This window comes from Oryza sativa, chromosome 5 (genome assembly GCF_034140825.1).
Source record: "Oryza sativa Japonica Group chromosome 5, ASM3414082v1".
NCBI classification, from domain to species: Eukaryota; Viridiplantae; Streptophyta; class Magnoliopsida; order Poales; family Poaceae; genus Oryza; species Oryza sativa.
Genome location: NC_089039.1, coordinates 23,567,709 through 23,581,649, shown reverse-complemented (window position 1 = coordinate 23,581,649; position 13,941 = coordinate 23,567,709). Strand labels below are relative to the sequence as shown.

The following is a 13,941-nucleotide window of genomic DNA, read 5'->3' as shown; positions in this document are numbered from 1 at the left end:
CTCCATTTCTCCAACCTTGCAGATCAATCTGGAAGACATAAGTGATCGATTGATGAGGATCAATAGCTGCATGTAGTACAACAAGTACACCCCTTGACTTATCAAGAACTAGTACGTCTAAATAGCACATGCTCCTTAATAGTAGCACAAGTATGCAAAGAAGAAGCAGTCCTGTGTTGCTGCATTTGGGGGAAAAGTATGTAGTTGTTATTAGAAAATAACACCACCTGATGAGTCCTGAATTGATTCAGTCTGGTTACTTGTCAATTAATAGGCTAACTTCAACCCTTTCCATGCTCAGGTGCAGTCCAAGGGCCTGTTCACTTTGATGCCATTTTCAATCTTACTAAATTTTAGTAAAGTTGCCAAAAAAATACCTACATTTAGTTTGCTGCCAAATTTTGGTAACTATATAAGAAATCCTGCCAAAATTTTGGTAAGTTGCCAAAATTTTAGCATATTTGCCAAAATTTCGGTAATGCTAAAATTTTGGTAAGTTTTTTTTTAACATCAAAGTGAACAGGCCCCAAATAGACAAATTTTCCAAGTCCAAATACGATCCACTCATACATACTATGATTCAGAATAACCTCCCAATTAAAGACGAAGAGAGAGCATCCGAAACAACACGGCTGGTCCAGAAAGCTACTGTCAACCGTGTTTAAACTGGCATGCAATGTAATTAAATAGCGCCGTATGATTATAACAAACAAAACCTAGATTGTTTACACCAATAATGACACACTTAGTTCCCTGGCAGGAAGGAACCACACGCCCATCTTTCCAGCCACGCAACAGCAAGAGGAAGAACAACACCCGTCTCAAGTCACACTAATCAAATTCAGCAGACGCCTTTACGGTCTCCATCGTTTGGCTTATTTCCTAATAAGTTAAAACGGCTTATTAGAAAATAAAAATAAATTTGTGGGTAAAACTTTTATAAATATGTTCTTTGTGACTTAAAAGCCAATGTTAAAAAGAAACTACGTTAAAAATATCTCAAAATTAAGCTCGAAAATTTAAAATTTGGTTTTTTTTAGCTTATTATGCTATCCGATGGGAGCCTACTACTTTTAACATTAACATTGCATAGACTACTAGTAGACAAGTAGTAGTAGTAGAAAGAAGAACATAATACTACCATCTTGCTTTGGTCAAAGGGAAACACATATGGCCAGCATCAGGCGATGTCAATGGCCGGAACAGCGAGACATGCATCCAAAGATACGAGATATTCCTACAATCTATCAACAGTATGGATGCACACTGGCTCTTGCTGGCACTAAAGCTACGGCCTTTTTCTGCCCAAAAGCCGGTGAATTTGCAAGCTGTTTTATGCTTTGCTGCACTCTCTCGCGCGGAGCAACATATTCGTTGTTTCGTTAGGTAGCGTGCGCTCGCTTTGTTCTTTTTTTTTCTTTTTTCTCCTCCAAATTGGATGGCCGGGAATGGCTGGCAATTTGGTCCCCGGCAGCTCAAGCAACTAAGTGAGTGAGCACTCATCACGGGCGCCTCCTAGTTGCAAGCCATCAACTACACAATTATTGTGATGCTTTTGTTCACATCTTTCATATTGGTAGCTGGAATGAAATGAAATCGTACAGTTGTTGCGTCGATGTGGATACAGAAATTAAAGAATTATAGAATGGGGGAAGTGGAGATGATCACAATTCACAAGCATTTGTACAAGTTGGTGACATCTCTTTTTCTCTTTGTGTTACTTATGAGACAAGAGAAATATGTGACAAGATTTGGAGAGAAATGGATCTTTGTATAATTGTATGTGCAGTTTATCAATTACTCAAACTGGTCCCATGAACCAAAGAATCGTGAAGGCCTTGAAGGCAAGAAACAATTTTTTTTTTTGTACAAGCATTCGTTGTGCGTGGGAAAAAAAATCGAAATTTTATCTGCTCCTATGAATTAATCAATGTGGCCGTGGTGGAATTTCACGACGCTGTAATGGCCGTCGTCGTGACGTCGGAGGTGGCGGGGTACTCCGCGGTTTGCTCCGCCGCGGCCCAACGCCGGCATGCCCTGCCGAGCGACGCGGCCTTGCGCCGCGCGCGCTCCGTGCCGGTGGCCATCAGCTCCCATATCGCCCACTCCACGCCGGAGACCGACATCACCTGCGCCACCACGGCGGCGCCCACGCGGCGGCAGAGCAGCACCAGCGCGGCGGCCGCGCACTCCCTTGACCACTCCGTGCCGCGCCGCAGCTCGGCCACGAGGCGCACCACCGCGCCGTCGATGTTCACGATCGCCTCCGCGCCGCCGCGCTTGGCCAGCGACGCCAGCACCGCCACGGCGGTCTCCTCCTCGCTGATCGCCGACAGCGCCGCCTCCGCGGCGCCGGCTTCCACGAGCTTCCCGACGTTCTCCCTCTCGCCGGACAGGCACAGGAGCGCGGCGATCGCGTCCTTCTTGGTGCTGGAGGGGCCGGTGCGCACGAGGTGCACGACCCTCTCGACGACGCGTGGGTTCCGGCCAAGCCGGCGGCGGTAGGAATGGACGGACGCCAGGCTGAGCACGGTGGCCGCCGCGTTCTCCTTGGCGCGCCACGTCGCGCCGGAGCCCATGGCGTGGCAGATCGCCTCGACGGCGCCCTCGGCGTGCATGATGCGCTTCTTGTTGGCGTCGAGGATGGACAGGTTGAGCAGCGCCGTGACGGCGTTGAGCTGGGTGGCGGTGTCGTCGGAGTGGAGCAGCGGCACGAGGAGCGGGACGGCGCCGGCCTCCCCGATGAAGGCGCGCGTGTCGTTGCCGGACCTGGCGAGCTGCCGGATCTCGTGCACCACGCGGTTGGCCGCGGCGGGGGAGAAGGAGACGGAGAGCTTCTTGACGAGGAACGACGCCGTCATGCGCGCCGCCTCCAACGCCGCCTTGTTCGCGGTCACCACCGGCGCTGGCTCGGGCTTGCTTGGCTCGGAGCTCTCCATGGCGACGCCGTTCTCCCGGCACCACCGCGAGATCAAGTTCTTGAGCGCCTTGTTGGGGACAAGCTCCAGATTGGCCAGCACCTGCCCAGTCTTGGGGCACGTCGACTTGCCGGAGCCGAACCACCGGGTGATGGACTCCCGGTCGTACGTCTGGCCGCTCGCCGACACAACCGGGTCGCGCATCAGATCGAGAGAGATGGGGCACCGGAAGTCCGGCGGCGGCGACGGCGGCTCGGCGTCGTCGTCATCGTCATCGTCGTCAACATCCACCTTGGTGTCCATCGGCCGCGGCGTGGCCGCGGTGAAGAGGACGCACTTGGCGTACCGGAGGAGCCCAACGAGCGCAATCATGGCCGACGTCCACCTCTCCGCCACGCGGTCGCCGATCTCCCGCTCCAGTGTCTCGATCTCGTCGCTGCAGCACGCCGGGTCGTTGATGCCAACCTCCTCGAGGATGCCCTCCAGCCTCTCCCTCTCCGGCACGATCTCCCTCTCCACCTCCTGGATCAGCGCCAGCACCCCGGTCTTCAGCTCGTGCTCCGCGGCGTCCGCCGACGGCGAGCTCCGCCGGCACTGCCGGGACGCGAGCGCGAGGAGGTCCACCACGTCGTCGGCGAGCCCGAGCTCGGGAACGGGGAGAAGATCCAGCAGCGTGGCCAGGTCATGCTGCAGCTCACGCACCCGCGCCGCCACCTCGTCGGCCTGCAGTAGCAGCCGCATCCGGCTGCGCGCCGAGCAGTCGGCCACCACCGCCTTGAACCGCTGCAGCACGAGCAGCACCTCGCGCAGGCACAGCGACGCCGACCGCGGCAGCCTCCCGCACCGGAGCAGGTCGTCGAACACCGCGGCGAGAAGCTTCGCGCGCCTGGACACCGCCGCGAACACCGTCTCCAAGAACGGCGCCGGCGCCTCCGCCGCAGCCAGATCCCTCGCCAGGCGGTGCAGCGATCGGAGGATCTCCCCGTCGGACGCCGACGAGGAATACGAAGAAGACGACGACGGCGGCGGCGGCGACGCGGCAGCCGCGTTCCTCGCGTTGGCCATTTTGTTGCTGACTTTCTTTTGCAGTAACCGAACGAACAAATCGAATTGGAACTCAGAAAAAAATTTGTATGGTTGCGGAGACGAAGGCGTGAGGCCGTAGTATATATATACGTGCGAGAGAGACGTTTAGCGCGTTGAGTTGTTCGAGAGCTGGGAAGGGGTTGGAAGTGGAACCTGGAAGGAATCCTCCTGACTTTTGTTTACCTTGATGTGATGGCTACCCATCGTGTGCTTATTTTATTGAGTTCTCCTTATTATTTTTTTTTTTTGGTTTGATAGACTGAAGAAGATGTTGTGAGTTTCTGACCGCTGGATTGTGGTCGATGGACGGGTGAGATGGGTGTGTTTTGGTGGGGGTGTGTTTGATGACTCAGCTTGGGGCTGGCTGGCCGGCTGGGTTTGGTTTTGAGTTGATCGGATCGCTTCCAAGCAATGCTTTCTTATGAGAAGGCCGGGTTAAGGGTTGGAAATATTCCTCTAAGCTCGTGCCAATGTGCATGTGTGTGCAGGGCGGCAGGGTCACTCGTGACCATTTCCTCTTCGATCTGTTGGTGAACACAATGTAAAAGTACTTCGTTCAAAAAAAAAAAAGAAGAATGTAAAAGGACTGTAGCTAAATGCTTCCTCCCTCACAGGCCTACGCGAAGCTTAAGGGCTAAGGCCTCCTTTTGTGAAGAATTGCTTAACGCGGGGAAACTTTATCTACTGTTACACTAGTTTGTTGAATGCAAATAGGTTATACATCTGTGATTTGTCATGCACCACGCCTTGAGAGCTTTCCAGCTAGCTAGATTCAAATCTAATGTCACGTTGATCCAAACAGATAGACAAGGAATCCCCAAAATCAAAAGTAGAGTAGGAAATTAAGAAACGAGCATAAATTTACAGTACCCGTCGCTGTACTAACCCAACAACATAATCCTACTATAGAAGTAGCAACCGAAAGGAACAAAATATGGCGGCGACGGCTCATTCACGTCGGCCACCGCCGCCGATGGCTAAAATCAACAGCTGCCCAGGCCGAATTCCACACAGTATAGTACACGCAGTACGGCAGCAATGAAGGCAGGAACGATCTCATCTCATTCTCACGCCAGACGAAGGCGAGAATAATAAACAAACCGGCCAAAACCGGATCGCACGATCAGCATCCAACGCCACGTAGCGGTCAAAGTTTTCTTCACGGATCCGGGCAAATGAAAAGGATCCCAGTTTGACCGCCCCAAAAGTAAACAGGCGATCAAGTTATACAGGTCACCGAACACGCGCGATAGATAGATCGAGCACGCACATGCGGATTAAACTAGTAGTATAAAATACTCCCTCCATTTTAGGTGATAAGATGTTTTGGCTTTGATCAAACTCAAACTACTTTTAAACTTTTAAGTTTAATTAAATAAACCCAAGATAAATTTATTATAAAAATATATTTAATTATTAATTTAATAAAACTAATTTGGTAATATAAATATTATTACTATATTTCTTTACAAACTTAGTGAAATTTAATACGGTTTGACTTTGACTATATTTAAAATATCTTATAACCTGAAACGGTGGGATTACATATTTACCAGCCGTCCTAATCCAATCGAGTAATCTATGCGTGATTGGTAGCCCGCGGCTAGCCGGGATTAACGTTTGACTTGATCAGAAACCACACGCACGATCTCGCGAATTAGCGGCCACGGCGACACGTGGCGGCAGCGGAGCAGCGGCGTCAACCTCTGACCACCGGCCGGGCCGGCCCGGCTGGTAATTAGTGGAGCGCGGTAAGCTCCAGCTACTAATCCAACGAGCAAAGCGGCCGTTCTCGCGTGGGCGGCGCCACGTTACGACGTGGTGGAGATTAACCAGGTAATAACACCAGGCCACACGCCTCTGCCGCCCCAAATCGCCGAAACGTTTCCGCGACGCGACGCGACGCGATAAGATGCGCGCGCGGGAGGATTGCGTGTACGTACGGGGAGGATGCGCGGGGGCGTGACGTCGTGGGGGCGCCGCAATCGCGACGAGTAGCGAGCGGTAGCGGCTCGTCGCGAGGTGCATCGGCTTACTAGCTTGGGAGAGCGACGTGTGCGCGCGGTGATGCCATCGTATGCGTGTGGAACCGTACAGGACGCGATGCAGACGCATACGCGATCTCGAGCGCCTGCTAGCTAGCGGCGACACGTACGGCCGGCGGTGTCACTCGCACACCGTATGGTGATGGGGATGCCCAGCAGCAGCCAGATGGGGGCCGGGGCCCCTGGGACTCGCGAGCGTGACATATCCGGATGCGCCATTTACGATCGAGTGGTCGCTACTAGCTACTAGCTGATCTATCGGATGCGGTGACACGCTCACACACACTACCCGGTGCGGTGACACACACTGACACGGCTTTCCTGGGCCATCGTCCATGCCGGCCACGTGGTCCGTCGGTTGAGGGACCGTGAGGTTTAACGTTTACGTGTGTGTTTAATGGATGCATGATACCGCGGTATTACAAGCTTATGGATATGCTTGGCTGTACGTACGCACGCACGTATACATGATACGCGCTACGTTGTGTATTCACTATTGAGTAGTACGTGGATGGTTGAGTTCAACCAGCAATATTGAGTACAAGCGTATGGGATCAGAGTATGATGACAATAGCAGTGCGTCACAGATTTATACCGAACCCTACATAACACGTAGACTAAGAACTGTATTTATCATATGCTCCACAATACAAATCATTTGTAGTGGGTCTCGTCATTATTTCTCCTTCACTTTTTCTCCCCATCTCTCTCCTCTCCTAGCAATTTTGCCTGGCGGAGAGAAAGTGAGCGTCTCCCTGGCGACTGAGCTACGCACCCGCAACGAACGGCACAACGGAGCTCGGCGGCGGCCTAGCCCAAGCGCGGCGCCGCTTCTCCTCCTCCTCCGACTATTAGCGGATGACGCGGGGGGAGCTCGGCGACGCGCCTGCGACGGACAGCGCGGCGGAGTTCGGCAGCGCGCTTGCGGGGGACTACGCGGCATAGCTCGACGCCGTCGATCTGTCACTGTTGCGTTTGGAGGCGGCGCGGAACAATGACAACGATGAAGTTAGGTGCTAGATCCACCACCTTCTCTTCCTCCGCCGCCGGCATCTTCCTTTTTACGCCCTACGCCACCGCAGTTGCTATCTTCTCTTCTTCTCCCTATACCGCCGCCGCCGTTGCATGGGTATGGGGGCGTCGCATGGGGCCATGCCCCCTCCCAATGTGCCCCTCGCCCCACGCCTGCCAGTTCTGACGAAGAACGGGTTGCTTTGTTTGGCTCCGTGTTCTTCGGTTGGAAAAGGTAGATGTGTGCGTGGCGTCGAATTTTCGACGTGGATGGTCAGGGTTGAACGCTATGAGATCCTGAGTTAACTTTTCGTGGAATCGTTCTTTAGTTTCTCGGCTCGAGAGTAGAAAACTAGAAATGTACAATGATGTATATATATACAGTGCTGCATACTACTGCAGAGTGCAGAGCTTAAGTTTCATGTGTCAATTATAGTACTTATGCATTTGTAAGAGAGAGTATCAATAATATTCAACGGGAAATGATGGATTAAAGAATTAACTCTGTCAGCACTTCAACTAGTAATGTCAATGATGGATCAACAGTCCAAAGTCCATAATATACTAAGCACGCAACTAGTACCAAATGTCAGCGTAACTTCTAGAAGTAGATAATGAAAACACTCAGAAGCGGACCAAGGAAAGAGCTTATGTAATTATATTAATCACCATCACTTGTATTTGCATAAGGACGTAATGCAGATCGCTATTACTCAAAAGCTAGATTGTTCAACCACTGCCTATAAAAATCATAAAAAAAAGAAAAAAACATAATACCTCGAACGAAATCATAGGACGCGATGCATATACGCATACACGATTGAGCGCCTGCTAGCTAGCGGCGACACGTACGGCGGTGTCACTCGCACACCGTATGGTGATGGGGATGGCCATCAGCAGCCAGATGGGTGTTGGGGCCGGGGCGCCTGGGACTCGCGAGCGTGACATATCCGGATGCGCCATTTACGATCGAGTGGATCGCTACTAGCTAGCTGATCTATCCGGTGCGGTGACACGCTCACACACACTACTCCGGTGCGGTGACACACACTGACACGGCTTTCCTGGGCCATCCATGCCGGCCACGTGGTCCGTGTTAGAATTACAAGAGTCCTCGTACATGTGACAATGATACACGCATATGTTAATACAGTGTATATGTCGTATCTATGGTTAGAGATAGAATCGGTTTTAGTTTTCTTTCATGTATTGAAAGATGTAATATGTCTCCAATCTGTGAGGGCTATTCTTGCCTATATTAACATGCAACGCGGCCTAGAGAGAGGTAAGATGCTTCTGCCAGATTTACATGGTATCAGAGCAGGATAGCCACGACGAGATTGCATCTACGGCAATGGCGAGTTCGTCTAGTTCCAGCGGCGCCAACCCTCTCTCGGGACAACCTATTCCAGAGAAGCTTACCAGGAATAACTTCCTGTTATGGAAGACACAGATCTTACCAGCAATCAGAGGTGCATGCATGGAAGGTTACATCACCGGCGCAAAGCAAGCTCCAGCTGCAGAAGTTGACGCCAAGGAAGGTGATAAGCTTGTCAAGGTTTCCAATCCAGCCTATGAGACTTGGGTTGCTGAAGACCAGCAGGTGCTAAGTTATATGTTGGCATCGGTATCAAAGGAGATTCTGACTCAGGTTGTCAATATAGAGACAACCGCTGAAGCCTAGAGGGCAATCACAACGATGTTGTCCTCCCAGTCTCGATCGCGTGCTCTGAACACGCATCTCGCGTTGTCGACAACTCGCAAGGGTGACCTCAGCGTTGCAGAGTATATCGGGAAGATGAAATCATTGGCAGATGAGATGGCATCTGCTCGGAAGCCGCTTGATGACGAGGAGATGATGTCTTATATTCTCGCTGGACTCGATGATGACTATGAGCCTGTTGTGTCCAATCTGGTTGGAAGGGCAGAGCCGGCTCCTATCACAGAAATCTATTCTCAGCTTCTAAGCTTTGAAAGCAGAGCTAGATTGCGGCAGCAGGCGAGCTCTTCATCTGTCAACAGCGCCAAGCATGGAGGGAAGAATAATGGCGGCTTCAACAGCAACTTCAACAGCAACTCAGCCAATTCCTTCCGCGGGCGCGGAGGTGGTGGTCGCGGCGATCGTGGCGGTCGCGGCCGAGGAAATGGTGGCGCGCGCGGTTTCAGCAACAAACCTCGTCTTACCTGCCAGCTTTGTGGAAAAATCAACCATGTAGTGGCTGATTGTTGGCACAGATATGATGAAAGCTTCGTTCCGGATTTCCGAACAGCAGCAGCTGCCTCCTATGGTGTAGATACAAACTGGTACATGGACATCGGAGCTACCGATCACATCACAGGAGAGTTGGAGAAATTGTCGACTCATGAGAAATACAATGGCAAAGATCAAATCCACACGGCGAGTGGAGCATGTATGAATATTAAGCATATTGGTCATTCTACTATTCATACCCCAGTTCGCAATATTTATCTCAAAAATATTCTTCATGTTCCTAAGGCTAAAAAGAATCTCATATCTGCCCATAGATTAGCCGTTGATAACAATGCTTTTGTTGAAGTTCACTCTCGTTTCTTTGCCATCAAGGATCAGGTCACGAAGAATCTTCTTCTTAGAGGGCCATGCCGCAATGGATTTTACCCGTTGCCAACATCTTCGTTTTCCTCATCCAAGCAAGTCCTCGGAGTCGTCAAGCCTACCTATTCTAAGTGGCACAGTCGTCTGGGTCACCCATCTTTAGCCATTGTTCAAAAGATTGTTAGCAACAATAAACTCCCATGTTTAGGAGAAATTAATGAGTTAGGTGTGTGTGATGCCTGTCAACAGGCTAAGAGTCATCAGTTTCCCTATCCCAAATCCTCTAGTGTGTCGAGTCATCCTTTAGACCTAGTGTTTTCTGATGTGTGGGGACCTGCCCCTATTTCTGTTGGGGGTAGAAAATAATATGTCAGTTTCATAGATGATTTCAGCAAATTTATTTGGATTTACTTGTTAAAGAATAAGTCTGAGGTGTTTTCCAAGTTTCATGAGTTTCAACAACGTGTTGAGAGACTGTTTAATCGCAAGATCATCTCTATGCAAAATGACTAGGGAGGAGAGTATGAAAAAATAAATTCTTTCTTTAATAAGATTGGTATCTCTCATCATGTCTCCTGTCCCTATGCTCACCAACAAAATGGTTCCGCAGAGCGCAAATACAGACACATTGTAGAGGTTGGGCTATCTCTTCTTGCTCATGCTTCAATGCCGCTTAAATTTTGGGATGAAGCTTTCCTTGCAGCCACATATCTTATAAATCGCCTACCTAGCAAAGTCATACAATATGATACTCCTCTGGAGCGACTCCTTAATCAAAAACCCAACTACTCTGCCTTGAGAACCTTTGGGTGTGCTTGTTGGCCTAATCTTCGTCCCTATAATAAGCGTAAACTTCAGTTTCGCTCAAAGCAATGTGTCTTCTTTGGATATAGTAACATACATAAAGGTTTCAAGTGCCTAGACATATCCAGTGGCAGAGTTTATATTTCAAGGGATGTTGTTTTTTATGAGAATATTTTTCCTTTCTCTAAACTGCATTCAAATGCAGGAGCTAGGTTGAGATCAGAAATATTGCTTTTACCTTCATTTTTAAGTCCTTCTGGGGTTGAATATAGTAATGATCATATGCTTAATACTCCTGAACATTCTAATGGTGTATATGAGAATGTTACAGATCAGCAGGGGCAAAGTTCAGATTATGGGGAGCATATAAATACGGGTGATACAAGAATTTTTGGCGCAAATACAGAAGATCCTGGTGGCACAGAAAATCCAGATCATGATGCAAATAATCAGTCTAATAGCGAGGACTCCCATGGTGTTTTTTCTGATGCCGTGCGGTTTGATGCTGACGAGGATGTTAGTGTTGCGTCGCAAGGGGAGCAAGAGAGCCAATCACCGCCTGCCACTGCCACCACGTCGTCTTCATCATCGCCTGTTGAGTCGCCTGTATCACCAGTCACGTCTTTGCAGGAAGATGTGCAGCAGCAGGACATGCAGATAATACAACAACAGCAAGATGTACAACAGACAGGACATCAGACTCGACCCACTACTCGTCTTCAACGAGGGATAAGAAAAGAAAAGGTATACACGGATGGGACTGTGCGGTATTCTTTTCTTGCTACTAACGGGGAACCAAATAATTTAAGTGAAGCATTAGCTAATAATGATTGGAAGAATGCTATGGATATTGAGTTATTTGCTCTTTTGAATAATAAAACATGGCATCTTGTTCCACCTAGTCATGGCAAGAATATTATAGATTGCAAGTGGGTATATAAAATCAAAAGGAAGTCTGATGGAAGTCTGGATCGTTATAAAGCTCGATTAGTGGCTAAGGGCTTTAAACAACGATATGGAATTGATTATGAAGATACTTTCTGTCCAGTGGTTAAAGCGGCTACTATCAGAATTATCTTGTCTATTGCTGTATCTAGAGGATGGTGTCTTCGACAGCTTGATGTGCAGAATGCTTTTATTTATGGTTATCATGAGGAGGAAGTATATATGAGACAGCCCCCTGGATATGAAGATAAAAGTAAGCCTAATTATATTTGCAAGTTAGACAAAGCTCTTTATGGGTTGAAACAGGCTCCTCGTGCTTGGTACTCAAGGTTGAGTATGAAATTATGTGATCTTGGTTTTAAGGCATCTAAGGCTGACACATCATTGTTCTTTTATAATAAAGGGGATGTTACAATCTTTGTGCTTATCTATGTTGATGATATAATTGTTGCAAGTTCTACAGAAGGGGCAGCTATTGCATTATTGGCAGACTTGAGACAAGAGTTTGCACTGAAAGACTTGGGGAATTTTCATTATTTCTTGGGTATAGAGGTGCGTAAGTTACATGATGGTATACTACTAAAACAGGAAAAATATGCTACGGATTTGCTGAAGAAAGCTGGAATGATGGATTGTAAACCAGTTAGTACTCCTATTTCTACTTCAGAGAAATTATCAGCCTATAGTGGTACTGTTCTGGGTGAAAATGATGCAACTAAATATAGAAGTATAGTTGGAGCTTTGCAATATTTGACTTTAACCAGACCTGATATTTCCTTCTCAGTGAACAAGGTTTGTCAATTTTTGCATAGTCCAACAGTTGAACATTGGACATCAGTGAAAATGATATTGAGATATATAAAGTCTTAAGTTGATTTGGGTTTGAAAATATGTCATTCATCTTCTATGCTTGTGAGTGCTTTTTTAGATGCTGATTGGGCAGGATCTGTGGATGATAGAAGGTCAACTGGAGGCTTTGTTGTGTTTTTGGGATCCAACTTAGTATCCTAGAGTGCTAGAAAGCAAGCTACTGTATCCAGGTCAAGTACAGAGGCAGAATACAAGGCAGTAGCTAATGCAACTGCAGAAGTAATGTGGATACAAACTTTTCTTAAGGAAATTGGAGTTAATACATCTCAAGCTGCTTGTTTATGGTGTGATAATCTTGGTGCTACATATCTTTCAGTTAATCCTGTGTTTTATGCCAGAACTAAGCATATAGAAGTGGATTATCATTTTTTCAGAGAAAGAGTTGCCAGGAAACAATTGGTGATAAAATTTATATCTTCAGGAGACCAAGTTGCTGATGGTTTTACTAAACCATTGTCGGTTCAGCTGCTAAGAAATTTTAGACACAATCTTAACTTAGATAAGTTATGATTGAGGGGGAGTGTTAGAATTACAAGAGTCCTTGTACATGTGACAATGATACACGCATATGTTAATGTAGTGTATATGTCGTATCTATGGTTAGAGATAGAATCGGTTTTGGTTTTCTTTCTTGTATTGCAAGATGTAATATGTCTCCAATCTGTACACGTCTCGGTGAGGGCTATTCTCATCTATATTAACATGCAACGCGGCCTCGAGAGAGGTAAGACGCTTCTGCCAGATTTACAGTCCGTCGGTTGAGGGACCGTGAGGTTTAACGTTTACGTGTGTGTTTAATGGATGCATGATACCGCGGTATTACAAGCGTATGGATATGCTTGGCTGTACATACGCATGTGCGTATACATGATACGCACTACGTTGTGTATTCACTATTGAGTACTACGTGGATGGTTGAGTTCAACCAGCAATATTGAGTACAAGTGTCTGGGATCAGAGTATGAGATTCTGAGTCTAACTTTTCGTGGAATCGTTCTTTAATTTCTTGGCTCGAGAGAGTAGAAAACTAGAAATGTACAATGATGTAGTATATATATATACACTTATACAGTGCTGCATACTACTGCAGAGTGCAGAGCGAGCTTAAGTCTCATGTGTCAATTATAGTACTTATGCATTTGTAAGAGAGAGTATCAATATAATATTCAACGGGAAATGATGGACTAAAGTAAATTAGCTCTGTCAGCACTTCAACTAGCAATGTCAATGATGGATCGACGGTCCATAGTCCATAATATACTAAGCACGCAACCAGTACCAGTAATGTCAGCATAACTTCTAGAAGTAGATAATGAAAAATACGTACACTACAAAAGAAAGAAACATTTTTTCAGACGATCAAACCCTATTTATTCATGCAGTTGAACCACCCATTTGCTCGAAAGTGTCTACGAAAATCGCTACTACCTCCATCCCATAATATAAAAGATACCGTTTGACCACTAGTCTTATTTAAAAAATTTGTGCAAATATAAAAAATAAAAAGTCGTGTTTAAAGTACTTTGGATAATAAAGTAAGTCACAAATAAAAAAAATAATAATTCTAAAATTTTTTGGTTAGACGAATGGTCAAACAGTGCAAGAAAAAGTCAAAATTACTTATATTATGGGATGGAGGGAGTATTTTTTTACTCCAATTTTCTTTTCCATCTCTTTTTGCCAGGCT

The 13,941-nt window shown here is 47.4% G+C and overlaps 1 protein-coding gene and 1 non-coding gene across 2 annotated transcripts; one reads left to right on the top strand and one right to left on the bottom strand.

Annotated features, from left to right (window-relative positions):
• Positions 1–1,768: 1,768 nt before the first annotated feature.
• On the bottom strand, positions 1,769–4,059 carry LOC4339101 (U-box domain-containing protein 16). Its single transcript, XM_015782045.3, has one exon. It carries the CDS (start codon positions 3,981–3,983, stop codon positions 1,950–1,952), a length of 2,034 nt encoding a protein of 677 aa, XP_015637531.1. The 5' UTR covers positions 3,984–4,059; the 3' UTR covers positions 1,769–1,949.
• A 4,838-nt stretch (positions 4,060–8,897) lies between these two features.
• On the top strand, positions 8,898–9,036 carry LOC112939161 (small nucleolar RNA Z247). The gene has a single exon (XR_003242703.1). It is a non-coding gene; the product is annotated as a small nucleolar RNA Z247 (small nucleolar RNA).
• The last annotated feature ends 4,905 nt before the right edge of the window (positions 9,037–13,941 follow it).